General features: G+C 39.3%; 1 protein-coding gene across 1 annotated transcript in view; it reads left to right on the top strand.

The window, feature by feature from the left end:
- Nucleotides 1-1,446: 1,446 nt before the first annotated feature.
- The window catches only part of LOC126082428 (uncharacterized), a 91,226-nt gene continuing 72,920 nt past the window's right edge, over nucleotides 1,447-19,752 (top strand). The window contains exons 1-2 of the mRNA XM_049894955.1: nucleotides 1,447-1,668; nucleotides 2,354-2,476. Coding sequence (XP_049750912.1) covers nucleotides 1,447-1,668; nucleotides 2,354-2,476 — 345 coding nt within the window. The remainder of the gene's footprint in view (nucleotides 1,669-2,353; nucleotides 2,477-19,752) is intronic.

Below are 19,752 nucleotides of genomic sequence, written 5' to 3'. Positions count from 1 at the left end.
ACTGCCCCATAGGATTTCCTAGGCTGTAATCTTTAGGGGGAGCAGAATGCCAGGTTCTTTTCTTCCACAGAGTAGCTTGTGGATTAGAACTGCCAACATTTTAGTTAGCAGCCAAACACTTAGCTATTGTGCCATCAAGGCTTCCTGCTATCCATCTACTCTCTAACAACTCCTCCAATACCCTATATGACATATTTTAAATTTACTAATAAGTGTGTGTTTTATAGTTATAATTTAAAACTCATGAGATAATTGGGTTGAATTAAACACATCCAGCAGTTTTGGAAAATGAGAATTAGAATTCTCTGGTGTGGATAAAAGAGATATCAAATATATATATATATATCAGCAGATAATGCATTCCTCTCTTTTATATAGTGTTTTGAATAGTTCTATGTGATTTTGTGTTTTTTCTCAAATATTCCCCAAATAGTTCACAAGTCCTGCACCTCTCTATTATTTCACTTTCAACTAAAAAAAAAAAAAATTGTTGTCACTGTTTGCTGTCCCCAGAATCTAAATATGGCTGTTATCATTTTAAAGGAAATAATGCTGCACTATTATGTCCATGGAGCCCTGGTGGTGCGGTGGTTAAGAGCTCGCTGCTATCCAAAGGATTGGCAGTCCACATCCACCAGCTGCTCCTTGGAAACCCTATGGGACAGTTCTATTCTGTCTTATGGGGTCACTATGAGTTGGAAGTGACTCAATGACAACGGGTTTGCTTTAGTTTTGGTATTATCTCCATTGAGTATCCCCTACCTAGGAGCAGGGTGGATTGAAGAACAAAGTGTGTTTTCTAGTCTGGAAAATTTCCCACTAATTATTAATATGGATATGCATTAATGCATAAGAACAAGGAAAGAGTCTCTCGTCTTTGGTTGGTAAGTAGAAGATATCTGGAGCAGCATTAAGGTGGGATAACCTCCTTGTGGAGATCCTGGTTGTGCCTTGTTCAAGACCAACTTTGGTGAAAGAAAATGATGCAAAATATGGAATAGTGGAAATACTATTGGATTTGTACTTTAAAGATAAGGTTAATATTCTATCTCTGCCATGTGTAAGAAATTACCTTGGGAAGTACAATAAAAGTTGGATTTTAACTTATAAAAACAGAACTAATAATAAGACCTAACCCCAAAGGGATATTTGGAGGTTAAATGAGTTTGTGAGTAAAATGCTAAACACAGTAGCCATTAAATATATGATAGTTCTCATATCCATCCTGTCTTACTCATTTGGGGGTAATGACATTTACCTTATAGTGTTATCATTAGGATTAGATGGGATAATGAATGTGTACACATTTTATTAACCACTAAATTTCTCTGGAAATCTGAACAAATATTGTAATGAATTTAGCAGGAGGTGGAGGACTTATCTGGGTAAAAGCTACCAGCCTAAGGTAGCTGAAGCACAGAATGAAGCAAGTGGGAAGAAATGATGATGGCAAAGTTGGTTGGGGCTAGACTGCATATGACTATAAATGTCACAGTAAATGTCTTGGACTTTGCACTGAAGGCCATAGCCATTATCCAGACCAAGGTGGCTTTCATAGTAGAGGCCAATGAAATAATTGCAGGGAATGATATTAGTAGTTTAGAACCACCCCCCAACACCAGTATCATAAGTCTGACCGAGAGTACAAGATCCACAGTCTTCTCACAGGTGACTCGGAGCTGCCATCTTAGCAGGACATTTCAGCTACTTCTACTCACCTGGGTACCCAAAAAACTCTCTAATTTCTTCCTCTCTCCTACACCGTATTTAGCATTTCTGATAATTCCACCCCCTGCAGGCCTCTTCTTCAACAGCCCAGTCACAAATAGTATTAATTTACAGCCCACATCCCTGGACTTCAACAACCATTTCCATAGCAATTGCAGCATGGTGTCCGTCAGTAGCAATTTTGGCACTATTCTAGCATTCCATAGTGTGCCTTCACTTCTCAATCACTCTCCACAAACAAGAGAGTGATTCGAAGATGGAATTCACCACTCTGTACAAATCAAACTCCTGGAAAGATCTCTTTGTTCTTAGTTATCCCAATTTGACACCTTTGTAGAAACATTACTTCATTTCAAAACTCAGTTGCAGAATTTACACATTCCCACAGCATCCTACTTATTCATTGCAACGCATTTTTCATGCTTTTTCAGTGGATAAATTTTATTCTCATAATCTGACTGAAATAATAATGCGTTATTTTGAGGAGAAAAAAAAAAAAAATCCTAGTTCTATGGAAATTTGGCCACAAGGGGGAAGTATAACAACTTGCTCGTGAAAATCCAGCAGTGTTTTCCTTTTGTTTAATTTCTCTTTCTCAATTTTCTCCCTTACTACTTCACTTCAGTTTGGCATCTTGTACTTGTCTTGCAGGCTTTCTGATTCTAAAAATACCATCATACGCTCTATACTTGGAAAGTTTATCAAAGTCAAACACCTCTTGATCTCAGAGCGATGTCTGCAGGATGAGGTAAGTGATGCCTTGCTGACAGTGCTGCCTTCGGTTGCAGGTACTCTTGTCTGTCATTATGTATTGTGAAGCAATAATTGACTTCTGCAGCATTGTCCTACTGTAGTTAGTCATTGAGAAGAAATCAGCTTTGGTCACAGTAAAATGACCGGGAATAATAACTGGTACACCCCCTATTTGGGAAGACATTTTTTAGTTTCTGCTCTCTCAGGAAATTATTCATCTAGGTTGCCCTCTCTGAGCTATAGGATTCTTCTGGAATCAATTTGTTTTGTCACTCCTTCTTTCCTATAATTAAGGGACTCTTTAAGAAAATGCATTTGCTTTGTACTTGTTTAAAGTTCAGGCTTTTAACTCACAGATTTAATTGTTTTTGAGGATTACTTATTATTTGACTTAAAAAATATGTATTGTGGGCCATACATATATGCTCTGCTAGGCACTGGTGATGGGGTCAGATAAGGCAAGAGCCTTGCTTCCATGGAACTTCTAATGCAATAGGTGGTTTTCTGCTGCTATTATTTTGAGCTGTATGGGTGTCTTGATATTCTGAAAGTGTTTGATTCTCATTTCCTGCAGAATTAAGTCTAATCTTCAACAAATGGTATATAAAGCTATATGGATTAGAGTCTTTGCAGGAAGACAGCGTACTCCACAGAGACTGTTTACAAAGGTATGTGTAGGGAAGAGTAAAGGGAATTTACAAGCAATGCTAAAGCTTTATCCCTATACACAGAATTCAGTGAGAGTTGGAGCTGAAGGAGAGAGTCACCATATAGGAGATGAGCACTTTGGTAGCGAAATGCATGGAATTTAGCCCAGCAGGGGGGGACCCATGGAGACAAATGCCTCAACTTCTCACTCCTCCTGTCCTCTACTCTCCATTTGACGCATCCATTGGCAGAAACCAACAAGAAGCCACAACAAAAGGGAACTTGATACTTGTGGCCCCCAAAGTTCAGCCTCCTGGAGATCAGAGCAGGGGACATTAGGATGGAGTTTGGATCAGGAAAGAAGCAAACAGAATATCCAGCACAAAGGCCACTCCAAATCTAGCTGAACTTAACTTACCATTTATTACAGATCTACTCCTGTATTTCTGTTCCTATTTGCTACTATTCCAATTCCTGTAAATGTAGATCATTCTGGAAATAAAATGCTCCTTTGGAAAGCACACCCTATGTGCCGGACATATTTCTGACAGCTGGAAATGGTCTCTGACCTTCAGGAGCGTAAGTTTTCATGAGTGATATCATTACAAAGACAGCACCGTACGGTGTTATAAAGGAAAGACATGTTGGGGCTGCTAATCCATACTTAGGAGAATTCAGAAAGTTCTTCCAAATGTAATAATGGCTATGCTGATTTCTGGAATATGACAAAAAAAAAAAAAAGGGAGTGGAGGAAGTCTCTTCCAGACAGAAATGATAGTATGACCAAAGATCTGGAAGTAAGAGAAAACATGACTTATTTGTGGAACTGTACATAGTTCATGCAGGGAGCGTGGAGTTGAAGGGGTAGAGGTGAAAGATGCAGTGGGGAGGTGAGCAGAGGCAGAGCACAAAGGTCTTGGAAGCCATATTGGGGACTCAAGGGTTTAGGGTAATGGGAAGGTGCTGAACATGCTCTGCTTCTTGCAAAAATCCTGTCACAAAGCCTTTGAGAATGTATCCTACAATAGGTGGCTGTTGGAGAGAAAAGCAAAATTTCTCAAGTATGCCCATCTGAAGTCCTTTGATATATGGTTGCTCCCCATGTGGTTCCACTAAACATCCACCAGGCTTAAAACAACTGGGATTAAAAAATGTCTAATAGATGACTTGCTGCTTTTTGACATTACTTGTAGGTAGCTTCTAATTCAGCATCATTTATCTTTAACCCCTGTGGCAATAAAAGGCTCCTCAGCGTGCACCACTGCCCAGGCCAGCCAGTATCAGAGCAGCAACATGTGGAGTTAAAGTCTTCACTCTTTGTACCCCTACTTCACTCCTTCTTCCACTCTGCTCACTGTCCCCAGAGCAAGAATCAAAGTGTCAATATTTAAATTCAGGCTCTGAAACAAACTGGTTTTGTGATGCTGTCAATCCTAATTTCTCTGAACCTCACTTTTCTCCTCTGTGAGATCATGAGAATTGTGATTTTTGTATTGAAAACTCACTACATGTCATTGGGGAACTGTTTTGGTTTCTTAGGGCTGCCGGAGCAAAGGTGTTGGCTGGGCCATGCTCCCTCCTGTGCCTCTAGGGGAGAATCCTTCCTTGGATTTTCTAGCTTCTGGTAACTCCAGCCATTTCCTTGGCTTGTGTCAGCATATCTCCAATTTCAGCCTCTTCCCTCTGAACGTGTTCTCCTCTTCTTATAAGTACAAGAGTCATATTGGGTGAAGGACTCATCCTACTCTAGTATGAACTCATCTTAACCAGTATCATCTGCAGCGACCCTTTTTGCAAATAAGGTCACATTCTGTGGTTCCAGGAAGTACATGAATTTTGGGGAGATACTATCCAACCGAAGACAAAAATGAAATGAAAAATTAATCTAAAAAATAAGTAGAGATGTTATAACTTATAAAGTTGTCACAGTGCTACCCAAGGCTCCCATGTACGGTCTGGCTTTAGAATCGGTTGGCCTCTGTCCTTAATACAAGGATAGAAAAAAACCCTCTGGCTGAGGTTCAGAGTGCTGGGTAGAGGTAGTAGAGGGCCAAGTACTACAATCCAAGGAGTTTATCAAGAGACACAGGTAAAGCCCTGGAGGGCAAGTGTTTGAACAAAGGTAGTCGTATTATTCAATGGTTCCATCCCCTTTGCAAATGTTGTGACTCATTGTTCAGCAGTATTGTAGCAGGCAAGATAGTCCTTGAGGAGCTAGGAAGCCAGGATAATCTCTGTGTATCCCGGTTTCCAGGTTTAGGAGAATGATATCTACGGGGCTGTAATCTTAGCAGAAGTAGATCACGAGGCCTTTCCTTCCATGATACCACTGGGTGAGTTCAATGTCTTAGCTACCACAAAAAATGTTATGAGGTTCAAATGGCATAACATTTATAAAGCATAGATGAAATCTCTCTCACTGTGTCTCTTTCCTATGTCCTTTTGTTTCTCTGCCTTTATTTATATATGATAGATGTTTAAAGCATTAGTTTTAAAGATTTATTAACTTGAAAGTGTTATGTAATTATAATATAAATCTAGTTTCTGTCAATTTTTCCCATTAAAAGTAGCATGTTGTATTTAGTCAAAATTTTTACTTATATTGTAGTAATTTTTAGATAAAGTGGCTTAAATTTTCTTTCTTCATTTTGCAGTTTTATTATTGCGCAGATCCAGCCTCCTTGTATCCTCTAAGTATTCAATTTTCATTTGCCATAGAAATCTGAATAGTAGAGAAATGAGACAGGAAGCCTATGTGAATCCTAGTGATTTTCTTAAATTCTAGCCGTGGTAGTATAGTTTTCATTTCTGATTAATACTGACAGTCTGGTAGTGTATAGACTTGAAATTAGTATTCTACAGGTATTTTGGAGCCGTGTTTTTGTTCATTCATTCCTTCATGTATTTATTCCATAGTTATTTTCTGACTCTACCCCTTGTGAGCTAGACATTTGGCTAGTTTCTAGAAAATGTGACTTGGTTTTTAGACTTAAGAGCCCACAATCTAGGGGAGGAGATTCTGACAAGTAAGAAGAGAGTTTTGGCATAAAAAGGTATCAGAGATAAAGCTTAAGACTATTTGGGAGCCTCATTTCTTGTGCTAATAAATATATATTTTTGATAGCAGAGCCTTAACAATTTGACAGTGTTTGAAAATTCTTTAAGAACTCCATAATCTGTTTGACAGAGAAATAAATGCCTGTATGTACAAGTTATTGTATATATTGAAATATAAAGACTCTTGACAGCAGAAATCAGGACACAGTTTATGTTTTTTTTGTTTTCAGGCATTATTCTATAAATATATTTTTCTTGAGCCAGAATTTTGGGTTTTGTTTCTTTATTCTTTACTCATGTGAACCCTCTCCCTTCCTGCCAGTAATATCTGTGGTGCTTTTGAGTCATTTAAGTATGATAATCACAATTTATTTTTTAAAGATAATTTCATAAAAGACAAGCATATTAACCACTAGGAAAAATGATATCCTTGGTACACTTCCTAATGTGCGTTATAATAGCGAAATTGTACATCAAAGAACTTTCCCATATACAATTTCATTAACTCAGCAATACTTTGAGATGTTTCTCTTATTAATTATTTTTTCTTTCATTTATTCGCTTATCAATATATACTGGCAACTCTTTGCCAGACCTGCCAGGAGACAAAAAAAAAAAAAAAAAAATGCCTTCAAGTAATCTGTAGTAATTTATAGGAGCCCTGGTGGCACAGGGGTTAAAGTGATCGACTGCTAACTGAAGGGTCAGTGGTTTGAAACCACCAGCAGCTCCGTGGGAGAAAGATGTGGCAGTTTGCTTCTGTAGAGATTTACAGCCTTGGAAACCTTATGGAGTTGCTATGAGTCAGAATTGATTCCATGGCAGTGGGTTTAGTTTTTGGTATAAACACACAGGAGCCCTGGTGGTGCAGTGGTTAACAGTTTGGTTGCTAACAAAAAGGGTGGCAGTTCAGTTCCTCCAGCCGCTCCTTGGAAACCCTGTGGGGCAGTTCTACTCTGTCCTGCGGGTCGCTCTGAGTCAGAATCACCTGGATAGCATACAACACTACATCCGCGCACGCGCGCGCACACACACACACACACTCCCTCACTCACTCACACCTGTTACAACTAATCTCCCTGTATTCATTCAGGAAACTTCTACATTTAAATTCCGCTCTTACTAGAAAACCCACTAAAATTGTGGGAATTCTCTTTATAATTACTGAGTACTTTTTGAACTATTTCATCTTCCAGACCAAAACTACAGCCAAAATCAATATGATACATGCCTTTATCCAATTCTAAAAATATCTCGGTCTCTTAACAACTTGTTCTTATTTTTAGAGTACACTGAAATGTACTGGTTGATAAGATCTCTGAGGGAACTGTTTGCCCCTTTCTGACCCAAACAGATTGGCACAGCATTTTTCTAAATATTCTTCTAAACGCGAGATTTCCTTCCAAGATGATTTTGAAACTGATCTTGAAGGCAGTTTCAAACATTTTTTAGTTGCTTGTTTGATTGTTATTTTTGTTTTGCTCCTAGTCAAGATGTTTCTCTTTTTATCTCCAAAACGTATGATTTTCCTTCAAAATTTGCATGATTGGCTTTAAATGTTGCTGAAAAAGAGATGGTTTCATGCAGTAATTGTTGAGTTTCTTTTTTTCACACAACAGGCACTGAAATGTAGGCTAATTTGCATCTTCCCAATACTAAAACCTACACTTTAAATAAACATCTAAGTACATCCTATGTTTTTTATACTGACGATTGCTGCTTAGTACTGAGTTTCTAATTGTGGCTGAGAAGTGCTATCATTGTGCTTTCAAGCTTTTTGTGAGAAGCCGTAGAGACTACAACAAGGTGCCACATTTCCTAATCTATTGCTACAAATAAAAATGTTTCTGCTTCCTGGGATTTTTGTGATAAATCATGAGCTTGGCTGCCTGAGAAAAGCTGGGTTCTGCCAGCTTTGTTTGCAAAAGTGTGTGTAAAAGTCTCTTAAGAGTACAGAACACAGAACTTATTTTATCCCAAGTTCTAAGTAAAATTTTTACCTCTTGAAAAAGCACCATGCTTATTCCATACCTTCATGTTGCCCCAGCACACCATCCCCAAAGTGTGCGCTTACCCTGCTGAGAAGTTTGGCTTTGTCTCCCTGCCCCAATCTGGCCCTCCCCACAGGAAGTTTCACGAATAGGAATTATGGTAATGATTTTTTTCCCTGAAATTTAACTCTTATAATGTCATTCCATTGCTTACAATACTTCAAAGGTATTCTGATATCTCTGTTTACCTCCAGAATAATGCTCATACTCTGAAACCCAGTATACAAAGTTCAGGAGAGGTCTTCACACATTGTCCCCTATCACCTCTTCAGTCTCAGCAGTTACTATTTATTTCCTCACGTACATCCTAAGTTTTTCTTAATTCCGTGAGTCTGTCATATTCTTTTGCCTCCAGACCTTTGCTTGTGTGGTTTGCTCTGGCCAAATCTTTGTCTTAGGACTTCATTCTGCCCTGCTTTCTTGGATAGTTCTTCTTTATCTCTCAGGTCTGGAAAATCTTCCCAATTTACTAAGTTTAGGTCAGTTTCCATCTCCCCTTCCTCCCAGGCAGGAATGTGCTGACATAACAATACATAATTCCCCAGAGTAGTACTTGTCCCATTATTTTAATTCCTTTAATTCCTGTCCTTCCTGTGATCTTTCAAAGGCAGAGATGAACTCTGTCTTGTTTATTTTTAGCCTTTAACATAGTGCTTTACACTCAGTTGGGATTCAGTAAATATTAGTTGAGTTAATGAATGCCCACTGTAAGAGACAACACCAGTCATAAAAACCAATAAAAGGAACAACATATCTTGCTTAAGACTTTAATGTTTGCAGTTTGTGCTTTCCCTTCTGTAATTTGTATTCCTCCTCCCTTCCTTTGTTGTTACCCAGGTGGGACCAAGTGATATATCTTATTAATGCTTTAGAATAGGACTCTGAAGTGACGCTGATTGGACAGGAGGTATTAAACTTTCCTGACGCTGATGCATCCTCCCCAGGGACCCTTTATAGTACTTCTCATATTATATTGTGGTTGTCCAACTTCCCAATAGTCTGCAAGCATCTTGAGGCCAAAAAGCTTGTTTCATTGCCAGTGCTGAACCCAGAGTCTAGTGTATAGTACCCTTAATGAATAAAAATATATATTTCATTTTATGATAACCTGGGTATCAAAAGCATAGAATAACATGTTTGAAATACCCAGTTACTAGTGGAGATATGTTGTTCTTGTTGTTACATGCCATCGTGTTGGTTCTGACTCATAGTGATCCATGTACAACAGAACAAAACACTGCCTGGTCCTGTGCCATCCTCACAATTGTTGCTATGTTTGAGCCCATTGTTGCAGCCACTGTATAAATCCACTTCATTTGAGGGTCTTTCTCTCTTTTGCTGGCCCTCTACCAAGCATGATGTCCTTTTCCAGGAGCTGGTCCCTCTTGATAACATGTGCAAAGTATGTGAGACGAAGTCTTGCCACCCTTGCTTCTAAGGAACATTCTGGCTGTAATTCTTCCAAGATAGGTTTGTTTGTTATTCTGGAAGTCCATAGTATATTCCATATTCTTTGCCAACACCATAATTCAAAGGCGTCAATTTTTCAGTCTTACTTATTCATTGTCCAGCTTTCACATGCATTTGAGGCAACTGAATATACAATGGCTTGGGTCAGGTACACCTTAGATATACAACACCAGAAATCAGAATTTTTGACTCCGAGGTCTATTTTCATTATTTCAGATCATTTAAAGGTAATCTGATTCTCCATATTTTAAAAGACACACTAGTCTGTCAAGAACTATTTAAAAAATCCCATGATTCTATTTGATAAACGTGTCTCCAATAGGCCTACATGGCAGAGAAATACAGAACTCACCTTCTCTAAAAGAGGTGGCTGAGGCCAAAGTGATATTGCAGAAGAGAGAATAGTAGCCAGATATTCTCCTTCTGAGTTTGAACTGTGGGTACATCCCCACTATTGTAGATTATTTTATCTTCCGTCTTTTACATTTCTTATTAAGTAAAACACACGAAATGCACATAAATCTTAAGTGTATAACTTAATGAATTATCATAAAGCAAATACATCTGTTTAATCATCACCAGGTCAAGAAATTGAAGAAAATCATCAGCACCCCAAATACTACCCTTCCCACTTCTGTGCCCTTTCACAATAACTACCTCTTCCTTTCATTCTACCGAGCCTTAGACTGGCAAAGCCAATTTTCACAACTGTCTGGTCCTCTCCCCTTTGCTCCATTCTCCCTCCTCATGCAGAGCAACAAGTTTCTCTTTCTTAACTTTAATACACGAAAACAAGAAAGAGACTCCTGAATGAAATGATGGCTGTCTGATTTTGTTATAATATCTCCTGAAAAATCCTGAGTGAGTGGTGAAACTTGGTGCTAGCGTTTGAAACAGAAGGCTAAAGCTCTAACTGAATCTCATCTTCAAATAAGCAGAGTAATAAAAGAGTAATAAGAGTGGAATTTCATAGCAGTTCAATTTGAGAACTCTTGTTGCTGCTCAATTTGAAAACTCCATATAACAATTACCTGTATATTAACAGATCATAGGTGAGTCTCAATTTTTCACCTCAGTGAACATTTTTCTGGCAATAAAACAAGCAGTACTTTCTTCCCTTATTACGATAAAACTGCCACTGGGCTTCATTTAATAAGAATTAACTGTGAATAAATTACAGCATCAAATTATGTACCATGACATGACTTGGTGTGAAAAATCTAGGCAGCTGTAAGACTACTGGAAGTGAATTCAAGCTGAGCTCAGTAGAAAAACCTTTAATTACTTTCTGGAACCTATGGATATATTTTCAGTTCTTGGTGCCATTGGGATCACAGTTTAGATGAATTACCAGCAAATGCTCATGAAAGGCAGCAGCAGGAATGGACCACAGAAATGGGGGTTAAATTTTTTTATTCTTTGTTTCGCCTCTGGCTTTTATTACTAACTGTGTCTCTACAAATTGGTTTGAGAAATCACACTGGATTTAGAAGAATCTACATTTTATATTTGGAAGGAAGTGTAGAATCATCTAGTTCTACCTTGCACAGAGAAGAAAACTCCCTTCTTTGTCATCTCCGACAGATGATCAGACTCTACTTACAAAGCTCTATGACCAGGGCTCATTACTTCCCAAAGCAGTTTATTCTTTGGATAGAACAAAAGTTTTAGAAAATTTAGTCAAAATGCAAACAAACAAATAAACAAAATACAGCTGATTTTAATAGTCTACTTAGTTCTAATTCTGTGAATTGGGACAGGGTTTCCCAAACTTGCCTGATTGGATTTACCTGGGTCACTTAGTAAACCTACAGATTACCTGACCTTTTATGCTGGGAAATTCTGAATCAGAAAGTCTTACCTTGGGCCTGGGGATCTGCATTTTATCACATACTTCAAGGGATTATTCCCTCCAGACAAGTTTAGGACACATTTCTCTAACCACTTCTCAGACACAAATGTGTATATAAGAATCATCTAGGGATCTTGTTAAAAAGCAGATTCTAATTCACTGAGTCTGGGATAGAAGCTGAGATTCTACATTTCTAATTAGCTCTCAAGTGATACTAGTGCTGTTGGACCATGGACCACATTATGAGAATGGAAGAATCTTGAATATTGTCAAACTTGTCTTTTCTTCAAGATGACAGCTCTTAAATATCTACTTAGCTTCTATTTCTCCAAGCTAAAAGCCCTCGATTACTTTGGTAATTTCTCATACAGTAAAGATATATCATGGAGTTATGTATCATCACCTTGGTGATTGACTCTTGGCTTTGTCTTGATTTGCTAGCATCTCTCATACTATGTACACAATCCAACATATTTTCATAATGTGCTTTGAGATTGGTACTCAGAGTTCTTCCAATTATTTAATCCTATTTTTCATCAGGTTACTAGGTCATACTAAATTTGTGTCAAATATAATCTTTAGGAAGAAAGACCTGGAGGTCTACTTTTGAAAAGAATTAGCCAGTGAAAACCTTCTGAATAGCAGTGGAGCACTGTCTGATATAGTGCTGGAAGTTGAACCCTTCAGGTTGGAAGGCACTCAGAATACGACTGGGGAAGAGCTGCATCCTCAGAGTAGAGTAGACCTTAATGATGTGGTTGGAGTCAAGCTTTTGGCACCTTCATTTGCTGATGTGACTTGACTCAAAATGAGAAGAAACAGCAGTAAACATCCATTAGTAATCAGAATGTGAAATATATGAAATATGAATCTAGGAAAATTGGAAATCATCAAAAATGAAATGAAATGCATAAATATTGATATCCTGGGCATTAATGAGCTGAAATGGACTGGTATTGGCCATTTTGAATTGGATAATCATATCATCTACTATGCTGGGAATAACTTCAAGAGGAACGGCATTGCACTTATTATCAAAAAGAACATTTTAAGATCTATCCTGAAGTACAACGCTGTCAGTGATAGGATAATATCCATCAGCCTACAAGAAGACAGGTTAATATGACTATTCTTCAAATTTACACACCAACCACTAAGGCCAAAGAAGAAGAAATTGAAGATTTTTACTAACTTCTGGAGTCTGAAATTGATCAAACGTGCAATCAAAATGCATTGATAATTACTGGTGATTGGAATGCAAATTTGGAAATAAATAAGAAAGATTTGTAGTTGGAAAATATGGCCTTAGTAACAGAAACGATGCTGGAGATCACATGATAGAATTTTGCAAGACCAACTACTTCTTCATTGTGAACACCTTTTTTCAAAAACATAAACAGCTACTACGCATGTGGAGTAAACCCTGGTGGCATAGTGGTTAAGAGCTAAGGCTGCTAACCAAAAGGTTGGCAGTTCAAATCCACCAGGTGCTCCTTGGAAACCCTATGGGGCAGTTCTACTCTGTCCTATAGGGTTACTACAAGTCAGAATTAACTCAACAGCAGTGGGTATACACGTGGACCTCACCAGATGGAATACACTGGAATCAAATTGACTATATCTATGGAAAGAGATGATGGAAAAGCTCAGTATCATCAGTCAGAACAAGGCCAGGGGCCAACTGCAGAACAGACCATTCACTGCTCATATGCAAGTTCAAGTTGAAGTTGAAGAAAATTTGGACAAGTCCTTGAGAGCCAAAGTACAACCTTGAGCATATTCCACCTGAACTTAGAGACCATTTCAAGACTAGATTTGACACGTTGAACACTAATAATCAAAGACCAGACAAGTTGTGGAATGACATCAGGGTCATCATATATGAAGAAAATGAGAGATCATTAAAAAGACAGTAAAGAAAGAAAAGACCGAAATGGATGTTAGAAGAGACTCTGAAACTTGCTCTTGAACATTGAGTAACTAAAACAAAAGGAAGAAATGATAGAAGAGCTGAACAGAAGATTTCAAATTGCAACTCAAGAAGACAAAGTAAAGTATTATAATGACATGTAAAAAGGCCTGGAGATAGAAAACTAAAAGGGAAGAACATACTTGGCATTTCTCAAGCTGAAAGAACTGAAGAAAAAAATTCAAGCCTCGAGCTGCAATATTGAAGGATTCTACAGGGAAAATATTAAACTACCCAGGAAGCATCAAAAGAAGGTGGAAGATAAACATGCAATCATTTTAGGAGGTAGTATACTGAAGGAGAAGTCCAAGGTACATTGAAGGCGTTGACAGAAAACAAGGCTCCAGGAATTGACGGAGCTGTTTCAACAAAAAGATGCAGTGCTGGAAGTGCTCACTCACATACGCCAAGAAATTTGGAATACTGCTACCTGGCCAACTGACTGGAAGAGATCCATATTTATGTCAATTCCCAATAAAGGTGGTCCAACAGGATATGGAAATTATCAAACAATATCATTAATATCACACCAAGCAAAATTTTGCTGAAGATTATTCAAAAGCAGCTGCAGCAGTACATTGATAAGGAACTGCCAGAAATTTAAGCTGAATCAGAAGAGGTTGTGGAACAACGGATTTCATTGCTGGTGTCAGATGCATCCTGGCTGAAAGCAGAGAATACCAGAAAGATGTTTACCTGTGTTTTATTGACTACGCAAAGCATTTGATTGTGTGGGTCATAACAAATTATGGATAACATTCTGAAGAATGGGAATTCCAGAACACTTAATTGTGCTCATGAGGAACCTGTACATAGATTAAGAGGCAGTTGTTGGAACAGAACAAGGGAATACTGCATGGTTTAAAGTCAAGAAAGGTGTGTGTCAGGGTTGTATTCTTTTACTATACTTATTCAATATGTTTGCTGAGCAAATAATCTGAGAAGCTGGATTATATGAAGAAGAACGGGGCATCAGGTTTGGAGGAAGACTCATTAACAACCTGCGTTATGCAGATGACACAACCTTGCTTGCTGATAGTGAGGAGGACTTGAAGCACTTACTGATAAAGATCATAGACCACAGCCTTCATTATGGATTATACCTCAACATAAAGAAAACAAAAATCCTCACAAGTGGACCAATAAGCAACGTCATGATAAACAGAGAAAAGATTGAAGTTGTCAAGGATTTTATTTTACGTGTATCCACAATCAACACAAGGCAATTCTGACTCATAGCAAACCTGCAGGACAGAGAACTGCCCCATAAGGTTTCCAAGGAGCACCTGGTGGATTGGAACTGCTGACCTTTTGGTTTGCAGTGGTAGCTCTTAACCATTACACCACCAGGGTTTCCCCCATGGAAGCAGCAGTCAAGAAATCAAAAGACACATTGCCTTGGGCAAATCTGCTGCAAAAGACCTCTTTACAGTGCTGAAAAGCAAAGACGTCACCTTGAAGACTATGGTGCGCATGACCCAAGCCATGGTGTTTTCTATTGCTTCATATGCCTACAAAAGCTGGACAATGAATAAGGAAGATGAGAGAAGATTTGACACCTTTGAATTGTAGTGTTGACGAAGAATACTGAATATACCACGGACTGCCAAAAGAACAAACAAATCTGTCTTGGAAGAAGTACAACCAGAATGCTTCTTAGAAACAAGGATGGCTTGTTTCTAAGAAGGCTACGTTTCACATACTTTGGACATGCTATCAGGAGGGATCAATCTCTGGAGAGGGACATCATACTTGGTAAAGTAGAGGGTCAGTGAAAAAGAGGAAGACCTTCAATAAGATGGATTGACATGGTGGCTGCAACAATGGGCTTAAGCATAATGATTGTGTGAATGGCGCAGGACCAGGGCGTTGTTTTGTTCTGTTGTACTCAAGGTTGCTATAAGTTGGAACTGACTGGACGACACCTAACAACAACATAATTTTTAAATATTCCTTGCATGAACTACCGCTAACCACAGTCTTCTCGAAACAGACTCTAAAAAAAATTTTTCGGAGGGGCCTGGGGACATACTAAATTTTATATTTATTCCTGTTAAATTTTCCATTTTCTTTATTCTGTTTGAGAAAAAATAAATCTTGATTGTGCAGATGGAAGAGAAAATGGAGAAGACATATGGAGACAAGAAAAGAATAGGGAAAATTTGTGATATTACTGAGGAAAAAGAGAAAAATGTTTTCTCTTTTTCTTCCTTTTTCTTCCTCATTCTTTTTTCATCATGACAATAAACTATGACTCATTATAATATTAGTTCTCCCTTTCAGCTTTATTTAATCCTTTCTTTAAAAAAAAATATTTTTTTAATTTTTTCATTCATATCTTTTATGGCGTGTTGACAAAAGTACAGAACTTTTTGGCACGTTCATGGTGATGAACACTTGCCTTAGGCTGAGTTTTCTAGAGAAGCAAAACCAGTAAAGTGTATAAATAATATACACACATATATATATAGAGAGAGATTTATATCAAGGAAATGGCTTATGTAGTTGTAGATGCTGGAAAGTCCCACGTTGTGGGTCAGGCTGAGGGCTTCCCCTGACACATGTAGCTGCAGGGGCTGGTGAACCAAGACTGGCAGGTCAGACAGCAGTTCCTCTGGATCACAGGCTGTGGAGACCGAAAGAATCTCAAGATCAGCAGACAAGACGGCAATTAAGCTGCTGGCTCAAGTCCCAAGAACTGGAGGTCAGACGAACAGGAGCCAACTGCTAGCAAAAGCCCTCGAGCTTTGTCCAAAAGTCTACCTATATTGGATGCAGGCCACACCCCCGAGGAAAAGTCCTTTCAACTGATTGGCTACTCACAGCAGATCCCATCATGGAGGTGATCACATTATATCATATCTTATCATGGAAGAGATCACCTGAATACCCAAATGCCAAACTACAGCATAACTGCCAAACCACTAAGAACCATGGCCCAGCAAAATTGACACACAATCTGAATGATCACAGTCCACTCCTTTTCAACCTGGCGCCTGCACACATCTCCTTAAACCATACATAATCTCTGAATAAAGACAATTATAAAGTTATACTTGCACCTAACATGATACAACTAACACACATACAACCGAAAACACACAGGCCCTGATTATATCTTATATTTTATAAGTGAAGAAAACACATACAAGGCAGAAATACCCATAACATTTACAGTCCTCATTTCTGCAACTGGTCTTGTGGCTGTAACTGGTATTCAGAACAACCTTCTTCCACCACTCATTCCGTATTCCCTTTGCCCTCAGAAAGTACCTCAGCTGGTTGTGGTTCTTTGCCTGGTGGGGCGACTCAAACCTTCATTCTTGAAGGGTCTGGGCAATTAGTAGTCATGTCAGAATTGGATTTCTATAGTTTTTCATTGACTTTAATCACAGGGAATAGTAGTGCTAAGAGACACCCTAAGGAAACACCTGCATTCCAGACATTCTTCTTTACATCTATTATGTAATATTAATCCACCTTCGTCTTGGTAAGGCAACCAGGATCAATCACAATTCACTGATATGGTAACTCCCTTCTTTGCCTATTGATCCAGAAGCCAGGTGGCACTTTTAACATCCAGTTCAATGGACTCGGTATTGTGCCTCCAGGTGGGACTGTTCCTCCCTTTGCAACTAAGACCTCTAGACCTGCAGAGCAGAGGGTCATGGGGACAGAAAGCAAAAAATTTTGGGAGTGAGACTCCCATTTCCACCCCTTGATTCCTGGACCCATGAATCCTGGATTTGGGAGAAATCACGCTGCGTATTGGACGTGGTTTAGAGCACATACAGCCTCCTGGAGAACATTGCCCCAACACTGCAAGGTATTGCCACCTAGCTGCTGCTGTAATTGTGTCTTTAGAAGTGCATTCCATCATTCTGTCAAGTCAGCTGCATCAGGATGATGGGGAATGTGGTTAGACCAGTGAATTCCTTGTGTGTGGGCCCATTGCTGTACTTCATTTGCTGTGAAGTGAGCCCCTTGATTGAAGGCAATGTTGTGTGGGATACCATGATGGTGGATAAGGCATTCTGTAAGTCCACGGATGGTAGTTTTGGCAGAAGCATTGCATGCAGGAAGGCAAATCCGTATCTAGTGTAAGTGTCTATTCCCGTAAGGAGAAAACACGGCCCTTTCCATGCTGGAAGCTGTACGATGAGATCAACCTGCCACCAGGTTGTTGGTTGATCGCCTTGAGGAGTGTTGCCATATTGAGGACTCAGTCTTGGTCTCTGCTGCTAACAGATTGGGCACTCGGCAGTGGCTCTAGCCATGTCGACCTTGGTGAGTGGGAGTCCGTGTTGCTGATACCATGTATAACCTCCATCCTTGCCACCATGGCCACTTTGTTCATGAGTTCATTGGGCAATGACAGGAGTGGCTAGGGAAAGAGACATCTTTCCAAAGAAGGTGTCATCCTATCCACTTGATTGTTAAAATTTTCCCCTGTTGAGGTCATCCTTTGGTGAGCATTCACATGAAACACAAATTTCTTCACTTTTTTGGCCCATTCGGGGAAGTATATCCACATACTTCTTCCTCATACTTCCTTGTCTCTAATTTTCCAATCATGTTCCTTCCAAGTACCTGACCATCCAGCCAAACCATTGGCCCATGAATCAGCTTACAATTGCATGTATGGCCACTTTTCCTTCCAAGTAAAATGAACAACCAGGTACACTGCTCGAAGTTCTCTCCATCGGAAGAATCACTTCAGCACTGTGCTTCAGGGAGGTCCCAGAAAGGCACTGTAGTGCTGTCACTGTCCACTTTCGAGTGTTACCTTCATATTGTACAGAACTATCTGTAAACCGCGCACGAGTCTTTCTTCCTTAGTCAACCGATCGTAAGGAACTCCTCCTGAGGCCATAGGTGCAGACTGGGAGATGGAAAGTAATGTGACAGGAGTTGGGCCCTCTTTCTCATGAAACTTACTTGTGCCTTCAGGTCCTACTCGGGCCCAATCTTGTATATACCACTTCCATTTAATTTATTGTTGGAGTACTACTGTGCACCGTCAAATTTATGGCAGCTCTTCCCTATTGTGCCGTGGTAAAGGAGATACCCCATTTCCTCCTGCTGGGAACAGATATAAAAGTGGGATTAGCCAGGTACCACATGGTACCTGCACATGAGCAAGAAAGAAATAAAGTTACTGTGTGTCCAGAACAGGGAGGAAGTCTTCTTTGATAACGAGAAGGGACTGGGAGAGAGAAGACCGGATTCCCAGCTTTCTTATCAGAGAGTGTTCTGGGCCCAAGGCCTCTGCTTAGGCACCCCAGATGGGAAATGTAAAGGCGGACTGTCCTCCCAACATTTTTCTATAATGAAACACAATACCCTGTTTTTGAATCTCTTATTTTTCCAGAAACAGGACAGACAGATACCTATTCTCTTTTGAGTTAGAATGCATTCTTTCATTCTTCCCAAGCTGTTGTATTGTAAAGTATACCACTCCCTCTTACAAAGTCCAGGGTGAATTCTTATAATACTTCTTGAGCTACACCGTGGTTCTTTTCATTTAAATTGTTGTCATTGTTGTATATACAGCATATGATAGAAATGAAAAAAATTAATCTCAGTAGATAACCAGTTTGTTAAAAATACTTGATCTAAAAACTTCAATAGAAACAGAAGCCACAAATTAACTTCCTCTGTTGCATGAATTTTATGCTAAAGGAGCCTTTATAAAGCAACCAAGAGTATCTTAAACTGTATGCCTGGGCTGCATTATTGACACTTGGAGCTCTTCCCAAAATGGAAAGCCAATAAGAAGCTGCATGCAAACTGGAACCAGTTTATGTGGGTTTGAGAATGTAACCAAGACAGAGAGTACAATCACATGGTGGGGAAGGGGTGAATGGTGGTATAAGTTCAGTAGCATAAGCCCTAACAACACTGGCCAAACTCAAATCTAAGCTTGGGAGACATCTCTTTCAAAAATTACATTCTAAATAGGCCAGGCATTTTGCATGGCATCATATATTTGAGAGCACAGGGGTCCCTGGTGATGAGTATGAGTAATGACCAGCAGCCAAGGCCAAAGCCAAGAAAGGGACTGATAGGGCCAGGTCAGAGACTCAGTACCTCCAGCCTATCAGAGAGAGTTTAGTCTGCAGCCAGACAAGCACAGACACTACACAGTATTAGTGTAGGTCAAGGAGCTTCAGCATGATGCGTTCGCAGGCACCAAGGGTTTTGAATACTTCCTGAATCTCATT

Source organism: Elephas maximus, chromosome 9 (genome assembly GCF_024166365.1).
Source record: "Elephas maximus indicus isolate mEleMax1 chromosome 9, mEleMax1 primary haplotype, whole genome shotgun sequence".
NCBI lineage: Eukaryota > Metazoa > Chordata > Mammalia > Proboscidea > Elephantidae > Elephas > Elephas maximus.
This window is presented reverse-complemented; position numbering and strand designations above follow the sequence as displayed.